The sequence below is a fragment of the Abrus precatorius genome, unplaced genomic scaffold, assembly GCF_003935025.1.
Source record: "Abrus precatorius isolate BTA unplaced genomic scaffold, Abrus_2018 Scaffold7, whole genome shotgun sequence".
Classification (NCBI taxonomy): Eukaryota; Viridiplantae; Streptophyta; class Magnoliopsida; order Fabales; family Fabaceae; genus Abrus; species Abrus precatorius.
Window position 1 is genome coordinate 3,012,864 of NW_020874417.1, and position 18,555 is coordinate 3,031,418.

The following is an 18,555-nucleotide window of genomic DNA, read 5'->3' on the forward strand; positions in this document are numbered from 1 at the left end:
GTATTTCCGCATACTACTCCTAAATACTCATTCGCTGCTCTTCCTTCCACACTAAGTATTTTGAAATACAATATACTGTGTGCATTGTGAGAACAAATCCACCCACACAGCAAAAAGCACCTTCTCTACTGAGTCTGAGAGAGACAAAGATCAAAGATGAAGAGAGCAGAGGAAGAAGCAGGACCATCATCTGCTTCTGGAATTGGTGCAAGTAAACAACATACCCACCATGATATTAACCACCAAGAAGAGCCTGAAGAAGAGGAAGAAGAAGAAGAACAAAACATTAACCATCTTCATAAAAATACCACCTTTGTTCCTGGTCCTCTTCTTTCTCTCAAGGACCAGATCGAACGGGACAAGGTTTCCCATTTTCTCTCCCCCCTTGCTTTTCTCAGCTCTTTTGAAATTCTGGGTTTGCAAAAAAAATTGCTTTTTTTTGGTCCCTTTTCAGTACCTTGCTTAATACTCTCTTTCTCTTCAATTCACGTGTTCTGTTGAAAACCCTTGTGTGACGGAAACCTTATGTTGATGTCTACAACACCCCAAAATTTTCTATTGCTAAATGTTCCAATCAAATCCCAAAACCTCAAATTTTTAAATGTTGGTTGTGCTGTGCAGGAAGATGCTAGCCTAAGGAGGTGGAAAGAGAAGCTATTGGGTTGCCTGGAAAGTGATTTAGATGGTTTGTTTATTATCATCCTTGTTTAAGCTTTACAACAAACACTTTTGCTTCTTATGTTGAACTTGTTTTTTTAATCAATGTAGGTCAAATAAATCCTGAAGTGAAATTCCACTTCATCGGAATAGTCTCTGAGGATTTTGGTGAAGTCATTACTCCTTTACCTGTGGATCAAAACCAGAATGGTCATATTCTATTCACTCTCAGGGAGGGATCTCATTATCAGCTTAAGCTCAAATTTAGTGTTCTGCACAACATTGTGTCTGGCCTCACATACTGCAACACTGTCTGGAAAGGAGGACTTCAAGGTAAACTTTTCACTCTCTTCTCACCTGGTTTTAAGTTGTATCTGTTCATTTGCCCACAATTTCCCAGTTGCTTAATTTTCCAGATAATCTTGGGTTTGTATTATTATTGTTAATTGACTTGTAAAAACCATAGGTTTAAAACTTTAATTTCATATATCACAAGTCACAACTCTGCAAACTTAGCTCCCTAATTTTTTGGACAGTGTAAAATAATGATCATGCAATATTCTCTTAGATAAGTTTATCTGTTAGTTTATATCTGGAACCTCAGTTCCATGATGTACAGCTTCTGGATTTAATGCTTTAGGAAACTTAACTTTTGATATGTCAGAGAAGCAGTTGAAACTGTTACTGATTATCCGGTCTTTTTGTCTTCCTTCAAGTAAGGTTGCATTTTTTGTGATCATTGAAGTCCTTTTCAATTATACTCTGTAGGAAGAATTTTTAGGTTTTATTATCACCCTAAGAGGAAATAACAATTTTTAGCATGAATTGCAATTAACAATTAGTTTTAATTACTGGATTTATTTATTGACATTTACATTTTGTCAATTTGCACTACTGCCTCTCTTCGTTGTTGTAGGTGGTATGATTGTACGGAAAACATATGTCTTTTGCTAGACATTAGGTAATTGATAATGACCTATCTTTTATGCATTGCATTGAGAATTCATTTATGTTCTTTGCCATTTTAGTTGACCAGAGTAAAGGAATGCTGGGTACCTTTGCACCTCAAAAGGAACCATATATACATGCCTTGCAAGAGGAGATCACTCCATCTGGTGCGCTTGCAAGGGGTGTCTACTCAGCCGAACTTAAGGTATGCAAAGTAAAAATACACTAGTATGTTTTACTTAATATTTGCGGTGAAATTTCTGTGTCTTAGTTTAAGTTTTTTTTAAGTGAACAACGCATTTTCTTTTTGGGTCTTGATAGGCAAATGTATGGTTACTTATCTGAATAGTTTTATTGAGTAATAATTGTTAAGCTTAATTGCATTTTATGTTCTTTTGGTATGCACTGTGTGATTTTGGTCCCTCGAGTTTTGTTTTTTTTTAAACTAATGTCTTCATTTTTAAAGTAAAGCATATTTGGTATTGCTGATGTTCTTCTGCCTAAAATCCTCATTCTCAGTTTCTACTCAAAATCTTTATAAATTGAATTAATAAAATTTTCTCTTACTCAAAACTTACCACCAAAACATTAAATTCCATGGAAAATAAACTCAAATTTTTTCTGCCTTAGACTCTGATCTCACATCTTATGAACTCTAAAGCCTTAAAATTATTTCATATCCCAAATTGATCATAAACCTCTCAATATTTGAACAAATAACTATTTGAGGGTTTTAATTGGAGGAATTCTGTATGTTTTATATGGAGTTCTAGACAGCCCGAATATAGGATCGGACCTGTGTGTTTAATGCTTGATAATCCTTAAAACTCAGACCCAATAATTTTCCTTTTTGCTATTTGTCCATTTTAGCTGCAATGTCATCACAGCGAAGAGATGTGAATGGTTAGGTATCAATATCAATAATAATCACAATTCACAAATAATTATATATTTTATCACTTACATATATTTTACAGTCACCATTTTAATTTGCTAAAGGTTATGTTTTACGAATTCAAAACACAAATACATAAAGATGTGAATGGTTCCTATGGTTGGCCTAGTTGTTTAAGTTTTTAGAACTTAGGAACAATATTTCGTGCTTTGGCATATTTTTGTATGTGTGTGATTTGTATGACTACATTCATAAACTCGGTACTCTTTGTTTACTATGTTACAGTTTGAAGACGATGACAGAAGGTGTCACATGGAGCTCCAATATTCATTACAGATAAAAAAGAGGTAGTCAAGATTTATGGCACGTTTATGTCATCATGGGTCTTTTTTTTTAAAATCCCCTCGCCTCAATGGTTGTTCCTCTAAATTCTTAGTTATATAATATTGAAACTTTTGTTAACTATGCTATTTAGTACTCAGAAGTTCTCTTTTATTGTTGAGTTGTGGTTGCTAATCATAAAAAAAATGGTCCATTAGGACTATGGCAAATGGCAATTCCACCGTTGGCAAATCATGTTTAAGGACAGTAACATTTAATACACAAACAATTAAAAAATGACACTAAATGTGATGCTGTTATACAATTGTCTTGATTTATTCATATTTACCTTTTATCTATAACACATTTTAAAAACAAATTCTAAATCTAAAGACACCTAAAAAGATGTTTTTCCAGTGATACAAAAATCATTTGAAGTGTCAGCATCTCAAATTCTCATTCAAAAACACGATTGAGGTCTCACTACGCGACAGTAAGATAGAGCGTAGGTCTCATCATAGATGGCATGAAAAAGAAAGATCACCATATCAAGTTTGAAAAAACAAAAAGCAAAATCCATAACAACTCCGACCGTTGCTGGAAAACACCATGCGTTGGTGGTGGAATGAGTGATTCAAAAGAATTCGTCAATATTTTGACCAAAGAAACAAAAAAAATATGATAGTCTTGTGGACAGTTATATATATATATAGGTAAGTTCGAAATTCCCCTTCACGCAAACAGCTTGTGTAATGAAAGATTGGATTCAAATCGATGAGTTTTTCATGCTAATTACAAAAAGAAAACTGCTCTGTAATACGAACAAAATTGTATGAAAATGACGCGATTGGGTTCTGTCAATTCCCTTATTTACTATTTTTTTTTTCTCTTTCACTCATTAAATGGTTGATTTTCTCATAGCCACGTCAATTCTTGATTAATTGTACAAAAATGAATTTTTTACGGCAATTGTACCAAAATATTATAGCAATACTGTTACATCAATTTCTTTATATATATACATGTATACACATAAAGAAGTTTATATAACGGCTATACAGATATAAAAGCCTAACTTTATGGCAAGTACGGTACCAATTGCCGATCCTAAGTCTTAAGGAATCTTTAAAAAATTGGTAACATAATGGGGTGGTTTTGTTTTAATATAAGATAATAATAACAAATTAAAAATTTTAAAATTAGTTCTTATGCAAAGTGATTTTGAGAATCTCACTTTTCAAATTTTTTTTCTTTTTTTTTATGTTTTTCCCCCTCTCTCCTTGGTTTAGACCTAAAGTGACTATTGAATAAGATATTCCTTGTAAGGATCACTCATTCTTAATTGTCAATAAACAAGTAAAGGGGTTTGAAACAAGAGGGTAAAGCTTCATCACAAACGATTATAAACCAAATTTAGGTAAGGGGTGTTGTTTTGGGTTTTTACATCCCCTATGATTAAACACCAAATATTCATAGAAAAATGGGGGCAGTTTCTTATGCTTTGTCTTTAGCCAAAGTTCAAACACATGAATCCTATCCTAACGCAGATGCAGGCAGTGGAATGCTATGTAAAAGAAGGGACAAAAAGAGAGGCTCAACTGGTTTCGCCCAAGTTAATGCAAAATGAAAGAGTTGGCGAAGATAACAACAAAGTGAGGATTGAGCATTTAAGTTTGGCTTTTACAAACACACAAAATGTAGTGCTTAACGGCGATACCAAGAACAATAACAAAGGACGAAGCCATAGTTTGTATCGGAAATTCCCAAGTCCAAAAGGACAACAAAGCATCTCATTTCATAATATTTGTCATGTATACAAACACATGTATCTCATTTTCATTTAACGACCAAGTGGATAGAGGCAACTGCCATTTGCAAATACAACTTAGGAAATTCATCCATTTTTTTTGGGTTATGCATGGAAATGGAATTTTCATCGACGCCTCCCCCTAAGTTTCGCTTCAGAGATCACTCACTGCCGGAGGAGTCTCAACACTCATCAGAGCCTAGCTCAGAGGACGTCGTTTCTGCCGTGTCACTGTCTATTAGTGATGAAGCAGATTGCGAGCTTGATGTTGAGTCCATCACCGGAAGAGTACTTTCACATTTTATCAAGAACAATTCTATTTCTATTGATGCTTTATATATATATATATTGCTAGAAGAAGAAAAGATGAAAAAGAAAGGATGATAAGAGTAGTATAAGAGGGATAGTTCATGAAGATATATAAAGAGGAAAAATAAATTATAAAAATATGTTATAAAAATATAATATTTATTTTGTTTATGGGTAATGTCCTCTTGACATCTAAGTAGGTGTATAAACTTACAAAAGAAGAAAATAAAAATGGAAAGAACATGAAGATATGACAAATGATACAAAGAGATAAAGAAAAATTAAATATTGTGAAGAGGGTATGAAAAGCAAGTGTGAAAGACGAAACTCATTTGATACTAGTTTTTTCATATGTGCTTTGGCTTAGGTGAATAGATTGTTATTTGACAGGGCATCAAGCATCTATGTGATGAACTTCGGGAGCTAAAGGAAGCAGCAAGTGATGATTTACAGAAAAACATTTTTGCTAAATATTCCTCATTTCTTAGGTAATTAAAATGCTCAACTTATTTCTTTTTATGTTTATCATCAACAACATCTACTATATGGTTTAAGCCCCATGCTGCAGAATTAATGTTAGCTTGAATTTTGCAACAAGCCAGCAACCCAACTACTTCACATAACTTTTTGATTTATATTTTTTGAAGGATTATTTTTTCTCTTTTTCACTTTAGCATTTTATCACATGCATGTGGAATACAGAGAAGGTGTATAAAAAGTGGAATGAGAATTTTTTATTTTATGAGAAATTTCTATTAAAAAATGTAAAAGAGAAAAAAAAAAAAGCATTTTCTATCTCTGAATCAAACCTATGCCTTGTCACTATATATATATGTATGTATGTATGTATGCAACTCCTCCATTGCATCTATGTCACGTGATAAAACCCTAAGTTATGTGAAAAAATAGAAAGAAAAAGGGCAAAAGAGATTCTTTTTCAGGGAGAGTAATGAGGGTGTAAAATAGTAATACAGAACAATAAGAATTGCTTATGTAAACTACTTCTTAGACCTTGCAACTTCAGAAGTAGGTTTACTCATTATTATTGTTTTGACGGTTGAATGGCATACAATATTGAGGTAGTGTTATGCTCTCATATGTGTAGAATCCTAGAGGAAGTAACAGAAGTGGAAAATGAGCTTGTTCAACTGGAAAACCATTTCCGATCTCATAAAAGGCTAGTAAAGGATCTTACAGATCGCATATATCCAAAGATATTGTCCATAGACTTAGCCTTTGAAGATCATATACATGTTGTCCAATCTCACTCCAATGAATTGGAAGCTCATATTAATGATGTTTCAGAGAAGCTAGACATTTTCATATTAGAAAACAGGATAGATGAAGCCCTTCACATTATAGAATCTGCAGATGAACATTATCGAAGCATTCAATTGCAAGACAATTCACACAGTGAGATAATGTTATTATATAACTCTGTCATTTCTGAGAAAAAGTCAATGCTAATACAACAATTGGCACAAATAGCTGAGAATGAAAGAACAGCAGGACCAGAACTACAAAGGGTACTAGTTGGTCTTTGCAGGCTTGGTGATTGTCAACTTGCTATTCATTTGTTGATTAAGCATTACCACTTGCGTATTGTGGCTGGAACAAATAATTTGCAATGGGAAAAATCATCATCAAATGAGACATATATTAAAGAACTTGCAAAGTTTGTGTTTTCTATGATTTCACAAGTGGCAAGGAGCTTTGTGAGGTTATGTGGAGAAACATCTCCTTACACATCAGAACTTATGTTGTGGGTGTATGAAGAAACAAAGTCATTTATCACTTGCTTTGACAAATATGTTAAAAGCCCCTCAGCAATAAGTGGTGGATTGTCCTCTACCATAAAAGCTGTGAAGTTTGCTGTCTTGTATTGTTCTTTGTTACAAAATCAGAAATTAGTGTTGCAGCCATACTTGGTAAAGCATCTTTGTCCTTGCATGGAAGAAGTTTTAAATACACATATAAACCATTTTAAGAAAGTGATTGCTATCTTCTCAGCAAGTGATCCTTGGATTCTAGAGAAATACCTTGTGTCTGGAGTATTCGTTGGAGTTGGATCTTCAACTCTTGCTGTTGAGGAACAACCTGACTATTGCCCACTAACTACCAGTGGCAGAAAGGTTCTGACATTATTGCAGGTTTGTTCTATATATTATTAATTTGCTTTATAAGGTAAAGTGAAAAGATGACTAGGTGAATTTTAATGTTACAAGTGCTAGAACTCCTACCTGCACAATACATTGATGGTCAATAACTTGCCTTAACTGATTAGAGTTTAGACATTTGTTCAAGATAAAATGTGTATACTAACCAAGCTGCAATTTTGATAGTTGTTTTGCTAATGCTCCAGTGGCAAAACTTGTTCATTTAGATTTGTTTAAATATAACCTAGTGGGATAAGACTTAGTTGTTGTTGTTTATTTTATCCTTTCCCATGAAAATAATAAGCACATGTGATTTTTTATGGAGTTACGTAAAAAATTGTTATAATTTTAAGATAACTTATGATTTATAACTGGTATCCAACTTCATTTTTTTTACCCAATTTTTTTTTTCTTTTTGACTTGCCCTGTAATGAGACAACCGTTGTATGAAAAAATAGGAGAGATTATCATTTTTCTTTATTAATTTGTCATTTTCTATCTACTATATATCAGGCCATCATAGAAGATATTTCTCCTTTAGTTTCCCTTCAAATGGGAAGTTTAGTTATTAGTGGAATCATGAACCTCTTCAGAGAGTATATTATCATACTTGAAAGAGCCCTTACTTATGAAACAAGTGCAACAGAAAAGGGTAGTCCAAGAATCAAGTTAGCCGAGTCGCTGCCACAACAGATTGCTATTTTGGCTAATCAATCAACGATAGTGAACTTTCTCTCAATCATGCTCAAAAGTATCTTTAGTAGCATTGGTCACATGGATTCACTAGTAATGGAAAACCATTCAATTGTTCATCGGCAACAAGAACTTGATGATTTCTTGTTGTTCATTGAAGAGGGCTCCAATAAATTGAGAAATACGTTTTGCCAGAAATTAATTCTTAGAATATTGTCTACTTACCATAGCCATGAAATATTTTCAGCAGTTCACCACAATGGTCAGTTTGATGCTAATCCAATGCCTTCTGGTGTTTTTCAGGTATTATTTTCACAAATAATTCCCTAAAGACTATATGTTACAATCAAATATGACTGAAAGAGATTAAAACAATTGATAGTATAATATTTTTTATGCTCAAATTTTATCTTACTTTTTTGAAATTTTAAAGGCCTTTTTTTATAGAAAAATATTTAAATTTGACATAGAAGCTACTGTAACTTGAAAAATGGTGCAAATAGTTGTGGACAAATAGTTGCTATTTGTTGTTGTAGCCTGAAATACTCATGATTTGGTCTTACTATTTGGTCTGTCTTGAGAAGGTTTTATTTCTAGAATTGAGGAAAATAGAGCAACTTGACGAAAAAATGTTTGATGCAAATTGGTTAATGGGATTATTGAGAGAGCTGATGGAATCTATGTTTATTTGGGTTTCCAATAACAAAGAGATCCTTGTAACTAAAGAAGAGAATATGAGCTTACAAACTGACGAAGCCAAACAGGTTTTTCTTTCCTTCGTTTTTGCTTTTTGTTCAGTCTAGATTCAAAAACTAAATGCATCATTGCAGCTGTTTGTGGGCATATTTACGTAGCTAAATCTGTCCCACTATTTGTTCGCATATTCACATGCTTGCTATTTTTATTGTCAATATTCATGCAGCGTTACAAATATATATGCTAATCAAATAATTTCCCACATTGTGTAATATAGTTATGCATAGTAGATATATGTTGCTGATGATATTTCCGTTGACTACAGAAACCTACTTGAATGGTGGGTTAGTTCTCATAAGGTTGATTATTTCTATGTTAGTTTCCTTGATTCCCTATCCTGTACCCAAAATTTACAAACTTTTTTGGAAAACACCAACTTCTTAGGTTTCAGGTGCTATTGCTTCTTTTTTTTTTATGTAAGTTTTGGGGTGGGAGCTTTAATCCAAACCTCTAATACCTTTGAGGTAATATAAATTAATATTCCAGTAATCTTTATCACAAAATTTTAAAATAATTGACCTCATATATGATATACCTTTTTAATTTTTCTGGTTTAATAGATCTAGTTTGTTTTTTAGAAAGATATGATTTGGTTGTAGTGTGTTGTCTTCCAGAGCAAGTATTTACTTACATTTGTTAAGAGGAAATAATTCCTAAAGCATTTTCTTTCATAATCTCTAGTAGGCATAATTAACAAGGGTCTGCATATTAAACCTAAGTATAAATCCTTTATAAGGATGCGTTTTTGGTTGGCAGAGGTTATTTGAAAAGCTTAAATTGTGTGAGACTATGAAGCATGGCGTATAAGGAGAGTATTGTCATGATATTAACCTATCTAAAGTGATTCTCATCCATTTTCTTCGTTCATTGACCAGTTTATTTTGGACGTGCAATTCTTGGTGGAAATTGGAATGTATGGAGGATACTTCTCCAAGGATCCTTTGCTCCTTCTCAGTCTCATGAAATCAACCTTTAATTCAGTTGGGCTTGACCCTTTCAAGTAATGCATTCTTATTTATTGTGCTTTAAAAATTTAGAGTTCTTTATTTTTCACAGTTTTGTAAACCTTAAAACAATCTAATCGCACATCTACATATTTCTTGATCAAAATGTACATAGCTAATGTGAAATTTGACAAATAAAGTTTACAAGCAATAATTTCATGGCATCCTTAAATGAAAGTATCTCCAGTCCCATCTTCTGTATAAAAATTGATGAGCAGAGTCAACTGGTTGTCGGCAATTGAAGTTCAAACATTGACTCATAAGGAGTTATTTCCTGATGATATTATTGTTGTGTTCTTTTTAGAGATGTAGATGATGATGATTGGGCCATAGATGCTGCTACTAAAACAATTCAAAAGTTGTTGGAGATTGAGAAAACAAGTTTGCATCCAAAGGAGCTTGTAGCTACCATCAAAGAGGAGTCACATGAACATGAGAATCACATCGATCAATCAGCACATGGATGTAATATTTCTGAGGAAGATGATATAAATTCCTTAGAGGATAACAAAGATACAATGGATGCAGGGAAAGATGAGGTTCCCAATGATGAATCAGAAGCTGCTACTGATGCAAAAACGGCTTCACCAAACATAGTATTTATCCATGGAGAGGGGTCACCCTTGAAGAAAGATTATGTTGATTCAGACATTTTAAATTTGACACAACCAGTTAGCATGAATTTGCAAATCCAGAATACTGATTTTGAAAAGGTTACATATTCTAAAGATGATGAATTGGCTCCAACATCTTCTATGGATGAGGTTGGACAGAATCAAGAGGAAACTAAATTAAAATTAAATGAATGATCAACATTTATTTAATTTATTCATTACATAATCTTGGTTTTATATAATTTTGTTTAAGACACTTATTTGAATGTCTTCATGTTCATGTAAATTTGTAGGTCCCACCAATTTAAGAGACATAGGACTAAATTTGGTTATGATTTTAGATAAAAATTCATAAGATAATCGTATAAATAAAATGCAATTCGATTTGAATTAGTTTAACTGTTATGTGTTTAATATTAATTTTGTTTGAGTCAATTAATCAACAATTGGGGTGGTGGCGCAGTTGGCTAGCGCGTAGGTCTCATAGCTTCTGAGCAATCCTGAGGTCGAGAGTTCGAGCCTCTCTCACCCCATTGTTCCTTTTTTAAAGTTCTTTATGCTAATGGGAGAACTCTGATAACGCAACTTTTTGTACAATCTTCCATGTCTTAATAAGCCTCTCGAAGCACATTATCTATGTTTTCACTACACACTTGGACCATTTTTCTAATTTATAACAGCTTGTTTAGTCTATAAAACTTCTGAGTTTTTCAAATTTGTTAAAGTATATTCGGTTTTCGAATTTTGTAATTTGTCATCACAATTTTCAGATTCTTTGGTATCATTAATTTAAATTTTCCAAGTTATACTTACACAAAAAAAAAAAAAACCATTGGTTTATAACCGACTAGTTTTATTATTAAAATACCCATAATGCTATTTGCAAAAAGAAATCTTAAAACCAATAAAAGCAAATAGGTATTGATCACAAAAATACCAAACTCTTAAAAACACATTCTATTAATTATTACTAAATTCGAATCTCTCATTCAATAATACTATAAAAAAAGATATTTTCTTTTGAGTAATTAGCATTTAAGCAAGTTATATTCATTTGGAAAAACGGACGCCACTACAAAGGCCTAAGATAAGAACAAGACAACTTGGTGGGGCCGGTTTCTGGAGAGATGTTAGAATTATTATCATTAAATTCACAATAAAAAAGGGAAAAGAAAGAAGAAACTGCAATTTACAGTGTGTAAAACACAGTGAGTGACGATGTTCATAACGGTCAGTTCCCACTTTTTCAAATAAAAAAGAATTTTTAAGAAAGAAAGAAAAAAAAGGGTTTTCAGGTTTGTTGACCGTTTTTGTCCCTACCCACCAACCAACCTTAAACACACGCTCTTCCTATTCTTCTTCTTCTTATTTCTCTTACACATGAAATGTACTATTTGATGCCTTTGCCACCCATCATCTCTACCATAACCATTGTCCAAACCTTCTTCCTTTGAAGTCTTAATGGGTTGCTTTCTTGGTTGTTTTGGTTCCTCCAAACACAGAAAGCACAGGCACAAGGTCCAAGTAAGACTCTTTCACTCTCTTCAATTCCATCACCCCTTTTGCTTCTTTGCCATAACAACCCACAAGATTACCAAGATTTTCTTTTCTTTCTGTTTTCCAATAAAAATTTTATTTTTCTTTCATTTTACAGCGAAATGGTAGTAGCAATATCAAGCCAGAGCAACCCAGTTTCTCTTTGGTTCAGGATCAACCCAAAACTGTTCTTAGCACGGCATCTCAACTCCAGTGAGCAATTCCCATTCATCATTTTCAAATTTCGTTCCTTACCCCCCCCCCCTCCTCTCGCTTTTTTGGGAGGTTTTGATATTATGAACTATTTTTTTTATTTAATTTTAACTTTCTTTTTTGGTTAATGCAGGGATAAAAATGAGGAGCAGAGTAGCAGAAAGAAAGTAACTTTCGATTCCAATGTGAAAGCCTACGAGCCTGTTTTGCCAGATGAAGTTGGAGATTCCCCTACAGAGAGGAAGAGTGAAGAAGGTGGAAAGGAGGAAGCTTTGGCCCAATCAAAGTCCTCCTTTTGTGAAGATAGTTCCTTGACTTCAAGTGGGTCTTACCCTTCAAACCATAGGTACCAGAATTGCAGGGACAGTGATGATGAAGAAGAAGAGATTGATTGTGGAGACAGTGATCTTAGTGATGAAGAAGAATGTACTAATGAATTGGGTGAAGACTATGAAGGAGATGTAATGGTGGCAACTACTACTGATGCTAATCATGTGTTTGTTGAAGAGGTTGATGTGAAGTCAATTGTGTCCAATCCCAATGCTAGAGACAGAAGTGTTTATGTTCATCCTGTGCTGAATCCAGTGGAAAATCTCACTCAGTGGAAAGTTGTTAAGGCTAAAAGAACACCACCTTTGAGGCCTCAGAAGGAGAACGAGTTTGTCTTTGGTGTCAAGGAACCGCCTTTCAGCTTGAATCCAGAAACTGACAACATATCAAAGAAGGTGAACCAGGAGATTCCAGTTGATGCCAGCCTGTCAAATTGGTTGGTTTCATCAGAAACTACACCAACAAACAAGGCTGGTTCAGGGGCTTTCCATGCTGGTACCCCTGATAGGAGCACCTCACAAGGTTCAAATTCTGTGATGAGTCATGAAGATAGGCCAATCTTAGGTGCATTGACAATGGAAGAGATCAAGCAATTTTCAGCTACTTCTTCTCCAAGGAAGTCCCCCAGTAGGAGTCCAGATGAGATGCCTATTATAGGCACTGTCGGGACCTACTGGAAAGTTGCAGGTTCTGCTGAGGATTCTGGCTCAGCCTCTTCCTTTAAAGGAATTCCAAACACAACAAGCAAGTACAGAGAGGTAAAGATGAGGTGAACTTTATAGGAGAAATTATTACTCATTGGTTGAGGGTGAATTCTGATTTGGGACCTGACTTGTGCAGGATAAGAGAGTGAATTGGCACTCTACCCCATTTGAGACAAGGTTAGAGAAAGCTTTGAATGGAGGCGCTGCTTCTACTTATGGTCCTCGTATATTTTAAGATAAGCTTTGAATAGTGTGGTATTGGGAAGTGAGTGTATTTTTTAATTCTTTTATCAAAGTGATAGAGTGTGATGTTTATTTTTCTCTTGTAATTTGTACTCTTGGGCCCTTGTCTGGCTTTAAAGTTCAACAAGTCATGAGTCCCTTTGAAATTCAAGTACAGCTTGTAACAATTGCAATATGTTTACTATTTTTCAAGTTTGCTTGCACTCTTGCTGTGGGATCTTGGATTGTCTTTATGCGCTGATTGGAGAGGCATGTTTCTCAACGGTCGAGTTGCATAAAAAGATAACTTGATATAGTGTATGATATCATAGAAAGCTAGCATGATACATATTATTATTAAACAAAGGATATCCTCTTATAGCGCATAAGGAATTTAAAGGATTATGCTAGTTTCATGTTACTTGTAAAGCAATCTTTAGTTTTTAACTGATGAATATTGCACAAGAAATCTATCCTTCCATCGAAAGATACATCCTGTACGTATATGCACTAGTAACACCACCAGGGTTGTTTTAGATTATATAAACTGTTTCACTTTCTCATGAAGGTAAAATATTCCAACAAAAGAACTGGGTTGAAATGAAATGGAAAGAAAGCCTCCCCTACTCATCTCCTCCACCTTAGCATCTGATCCCACATTGTTTGAGTACTGGACCTGTCTTCTTGGGCAAGAAAACATCAATTCTCACCCAAATCATAGAGAAAATTAATGCTAGAAATATTGACCAGAGCACTACTATGGTAGGGGTTCTATTTTTCCTTCCCATTAGACCTTTGAGGAAAGGATATAAGTGCACAATGACCCAGAAGGAAAAGAAAAGCTTCCCAAATAAAGGGCCCCATGAGTCATAGCCATTGTTAATGGCGTCAGAGATTCCAGCCACAATTCCCACCATATTCAAAATCACAAGACTTGTTGGTGGGATGAGAAGAGCTGTCCACTTGAAGAGATAGAGCTGTCCAAATGCAGTTTCTTCTGCTGATTTTGCTCTCACAGTGAAGTTGGTGTCCACTCCAGCAACTTTAAGGAGACCATGAAATACAGCAAAAAAGTGTGCAGAAACACCCCCAATGACCCAGAATTGCTCATTGCGCCACCAGTCCTGAATGCTAACCCCACTCCAACGAATCTCTAGCACACATGTTAAGATGGTGAAGATAAATAGAGCCATTAACCAAATGCTAGCAAGGTTTGTCAGCTGCACAGAAGAGAAATTTGGTTAAAAGATATGAATCTAACATCAATGACAATATAGCTGTTTTACCATCTTTTAACATGAATTAAAGCTTATCAAACTGAATTATTCTAGTAATCACAAGAAATTGCCATTGGTTTTAGGTCAAAAGTCCTTAGGCTTATCTTTTGAGAATGGAGCCTGACTGCAGTTATCATTTTGTGCACTGTATTATTATTAAATGAAGCAGCTAAAGTCATATTATATTCAAGTTAATCAAATTTAATGACTTTATATTATTATACACATACAGTGGGGATGATGAACTTCCCAGTCAGAAGACAGATAGCTGGCACTGTACAGTATATTAGCAGAGGGATGGAAGTGAATGGATAAACGATGGCATTAGTGTAAGCCAGCCTCTGTAGCCATTTCAGTTTTCCTCTATAGCCATACCACAAAGGGCAATAGCCACTAAAGAAAATCTCAGTGGAACCCAAAGCCCATTTCAAAACTTGGTGTAATCTGTCTGATAGATTTATAGGAGCAGATCCTTTAAAAGCTGCTCTCTTTGGCATGCAGTACACTGATTTCCATCCTCTACAATGCATGTTAAACCCAGTTAAGATGTCTTCTGTGACTGAGCCATAAAGCCACCCAATCTACAGAGAAAATCATCAAATTATAGTAACTGCTTTGATATGGGAAGTAAATGTCTAAAATAAAAACAAAATACATTCTTGTTGTTTGTCTTTTCCATTTTAAGGAATTTTATGTATAAAAATTAGTAGCTTGTTCTAGAACTGGATTACCTCTTTGCCCCATTCAGTTTTCTCTTCATAGCCACAGCTTATGACATGAATGGCTTCCTTGATCAGTAATTGTGAATTGGTGCCTTTTGGAAGTCCACCATCTTCCATCATAGCAGAAGTAATGAAAACTGGTGATTGTCCAAATCGTTTTTCTAAATTTTTTGGGGACATGAAGGGTGGTTCCTCTTGCTCATCAAAGAAGTCTTCAAGCTCTTCATCAGTCTCTTCACCCTCAAAAATGGACTGAGAATCATCAGAACAACAGCAGCAACTCCTCATCGTTGGCTTTTTCTCAGATAGTGGCTCATAGCCATATAAAGCCTGCCTGTTGAACACACATCCAGTGCCAACATACACTGGACCTTGAATTCCATCAAGGCATTTCATGTTGATCTACGATATAAAATTATAAACAAAGAAAAATCGGTTTATGATCGAAATTGCAATTTGTAGTGGAGTCTAAGTTTGAAGAACATTACTTACATCAAAGAATACAGTATTGTGATTAGCATATCTGTCATTGCAATCAATGCCATCAAACCTTCGCGGAAATTGGACATAACATAACTTCTTTCCAAGTTGAGGGTCCATTAAAAAGCACATAGCCTCCCTGAGAGCCTTGCTATTATTTATGTATTGATCACAATCCAGATTCAACACAAAAGGTGCATTACTAAGCACAGCTGAAACTCGAACCTTTTGAGGAATACAACATTGCAAGAGTTATAAACAGATTCTCTAATATACTTTTCTTATAACTAGATGGAATTAAACTGTATACTTGATGTTTAAGTTACCTACCACAGCGTTCATGGCGCCAGCTTTCATGTGGTGTTGATAGCCAGGACGTTTTTCCCGCGAAACATACACAAGTCTTGGCAGTTCCTTGCCTTCATTGTCCAGTGTACCAGCACTTCCCAGACACACCTGCAAAGGTAAATCGATTTATATTTTACTTCTTGGGTTATTGATATAATCCAAAGTAATGAAGAAAGGTATCAATTTTTTGAACTGAAATTTTCACCATAGTTCTCTTTACATCCAAGAGAACATCAAACAAGAAATGATAACCGGAGAATGCAAAAGCCTAACCTGAATCATTCCTGGGTGATCATCAGTGTTGTTCCCTGGCCATGGAGTACCATCTTGTATCATCCACCCTTCTTCTGGTTTTTTCTGAGCCTTTGCAACCAACACATTGATTTTCACCTTGAATTCTTCATACTCTCTCTACAAAAAGGCAAAGGAAAATGCCTCAAGTCTCACATGGATAACAGAAAAATATAAAAACTAAAATAATATAAAAATAAAATAAAATAAAATTCCGTAGCTTATCTATGTAGTCCTCACCTTCATGGCCCTGCGATCCTTAACAAATGTGGGGTGCACCTTATCTTTCAAGTAATCAACTTTCTGAGAGAAATAAAACTCGGGTGCCCTTGGCTCAATATTATACTTGTTACAAAAAGGAACCCATATTCTTGCAAACTCAGCAGTTTCTGACAAGGTATCAAAGAGAAGCATAGATGCACTGTCATCAGAGACATAGCAACTAACCTTCTCAACAGGATAATCAACAGACAACACTGATAGAACCGTGTTTGCTGTTATAATAGGTGGTTCCTTCAAAGGGTCTGCAGTGGTCACAAAAACATCAACTGAGGCTAAAAGGTTTGGTTCCCCTTCATGCTCAAACCTTATAGACAAACGGTCCAAGTAAGTTTCACGAGTAATAGGGAACCACTTGGGGAGTTGGTCAACTATCCAAGACAAAGCAAGCCAAATTTCACACACTACAGAGATTATCCACAAGACCAATGCATCATGCACTGGTGTTGTGATCCTCAAGTGAAAGAAGAAAACTAGGATAACCAAACGCATCACTATCACTATGCGATATGGGTTGATCAGGCTTGAAGCTATTGGAACTTTGCGCCACAATGGTTGCCTTGCCTCAGCCAAACTACAAGGTGCCAAAAAGAGAGGTGAAAAGAAGAACATAAGTTGGTTTCATATATACATAGAATATTATGATGACTTTTTCAATTGTATTTGAGAGAAAAAAGCTCACAGGTAGTCATCTTCTTGTTCATTGCTCATTAGAGCTTTCTTTTCTTTCCTTTGTTTCCGTTTCTCTACATTGCTGTAGAATGCTTTCTTCCCTTCAAAGTCCTCATTAGCAACTACATAACAACACCAACTCAGAAAAGTGTGTAATGTGTACAACCATAAATTAACACAAGATCTGAAAAAGGAAAACCATTGTGGTGGAATGGAACATAATTAACAACTTAGCCTTATAATTTGACTTTATTTCCAAAATTTAATTAATAGGAGAAAGATGTTTATTGTTTACCATTACGTTGCCACTGGTGTTGATTGTAATCTTCATTTTCCTGTAAAAGTCACTTAGTACTTGTATTATAATGTTAAGTAACAGAAAAATGATATTGAAGAAGCAAAAAGAGTAAGGTGTGAGGGGAATAAACAAAGTGAATACCTCATCCGAGAAATGGAATTCATTTCGGGAGTGAGAACCAGTGGCTAAGGGTGCAGTCATGGTGTTCGAGGCCTTAGCAACTAGCAAGCATGAAAAGAAGGGTTGTGGAGGGAGAAGGAGGAGAAGGGTATTATTATAAGAAATGGTGGGTTAAGAGTGATCATAAAGAAAGGAATAGGATAATCATGTACGTGAGTGTAACCATCAAATCAAACAGTGAGAGTTGGGAAGTCGTGGATTTGAGTTGAGAAGTACTTCATTTGCTGGATCATCACTTGCTTACTGTGTTTTGCTAGATTTGCATATGCATGCATGTCTATCTAGCCAGTGCCTACTAGGTAACCTAGTGTCCATTCAGTTTGAAGTAGAATTTATTTTGATGAAATTGATTTTCAACTGTTGAATGAAATTCAAATACGTGTATAAATGAACCATACATTTTTATTAAGATCTGTGTTTTTCATTAGAAAGTACGAGAGTTAATTTTATAATTTTAAAATAAACAAGCCTTTAATTTTTGTAAAAATTGTACTTTCTTGTTCTTGAGAAAAAATAGTTCATATTTCATAGACATCTCTTTAAGTGTATACAACCAGAGAGAGATAAGAAGAGAAGAAAGAAATATATATGTAAAAATTAATTTGATGCAATAAAAAAAGAGATAAAAAAGATTAAAAATGTTATATAGTATTCACACTATTAAATGCTTGTACATTATAATTAGTTCTAGAGAAATTGTTCAATCAATGATTAAGAAATAAGAGATTTTATTGTTGTTTATAATTTATATCTATTTAGTTATAAGCAATATTAAAAATATAATTAAATTATAAGATAATAAAAACGAGCATGGTTGAGGTAATCCACAAGGTAGCAAAAAAC

At 34.5% G+C, this 18,555-nt stretch overlaps 4 protein-coding genes across 4 annotated transcripts; 3 read left to right on the plus strand and 1 right to left on the minus strand.

Annotated features, from left to right (window-relative positions):
• LOC113872161 (rho GDP-dissociation inhibitor 1-like) lies at positions 1-2,997 on the plus strand. Its single transcript, XM_027509483.1, has 6 exons — positions 1-363; positions 622-685; positions 769-990; positions 1,686-1,810; positions 2,786-2,883; positions 2,920-2,997. The coding sequence occupies exons 1-5, from the start codon at positions 157-159 to the stop codon at positions 2,849-2,851; spliced, it is 684 nt and encodes a 227-aa protein (XP_027365284.1). The 5' UTR covers positions 1-156; the 3' UTR covers positions 2,852-2,883; positions 2,920-2,997.
• Positions 2,998-4,739: 1,742 nt separating this feature from the next.
• Positions 4,740-10,468, plus strand: LOC113870730 (exocyst complex component EXO84B-like). The gene is made up of 8 exons (XM_027507170.1): positions 4,740-4,916; positions 5,328-5,425; positions 6,043-7,087; positions 7,607-8,089; positions 8,323-8,550; positions 9,418-9,542; positions 9,851-10,310; positions 10,454-10,468. Exons 1-8 carry the CDS (start codon positions 4,740-4,742, stop codon positions 10,466-10,468), a joined length of 2,631 nt encoding a protein of 876 aa, XP_027362971.1.
• A 1,078-nt stretch (positions 10,469-11,546) lies between these two features.
• Positions 11,547-13,210, plus strand: LOC113873421. The gene is made up of 3 exons (XM_027511527.1): positions 11,547-11,684; positions 11,815-11,909; positions 12,043-13,210. The coding sequence occupies exons 1-3, from the start codon at positions 11,622-11,624 to the stop codon at positions 13,010-13,012; spliced, it is 1,128 nt and encodes a 375-aa protein (XP_027367328.1). The 5' UTR covers positions 11,547-11,621; the 3' UTR covers positions 13,013-13,210.
• Positions 13,211-13,806: 596 nt separating this feature from the next.
• LOC113872096 (cellulose synthase A catalytic subunit 7 [UDP-forming]-like) lies at positions 13,807-17,332 on the minus strand. Its single transcript, XM_027509362.1, has 8 exons — positions 17,245-17,332; positions 16,524-17,136; positions 16,266-16,403; positions 15,975-16,100; positions 15,657-15,869; positions 15,174-15,566; positions 14,673-15,023; positions 13,807-14,385 (listed from the first exon to the last, which is right to left on the minus strand). Exons 1-8 carry the CDS (start codon positions 17,271-17,273, stop codon positions 13,807-13,809), a joined length of 2,442 nt encoding a protein of 813 aa, XP_027365163.1. The 5' UTR covers positions 17,274-17,332.
• Positions 17,333-18,555: the final 1,223 nt, after the last annotated feature.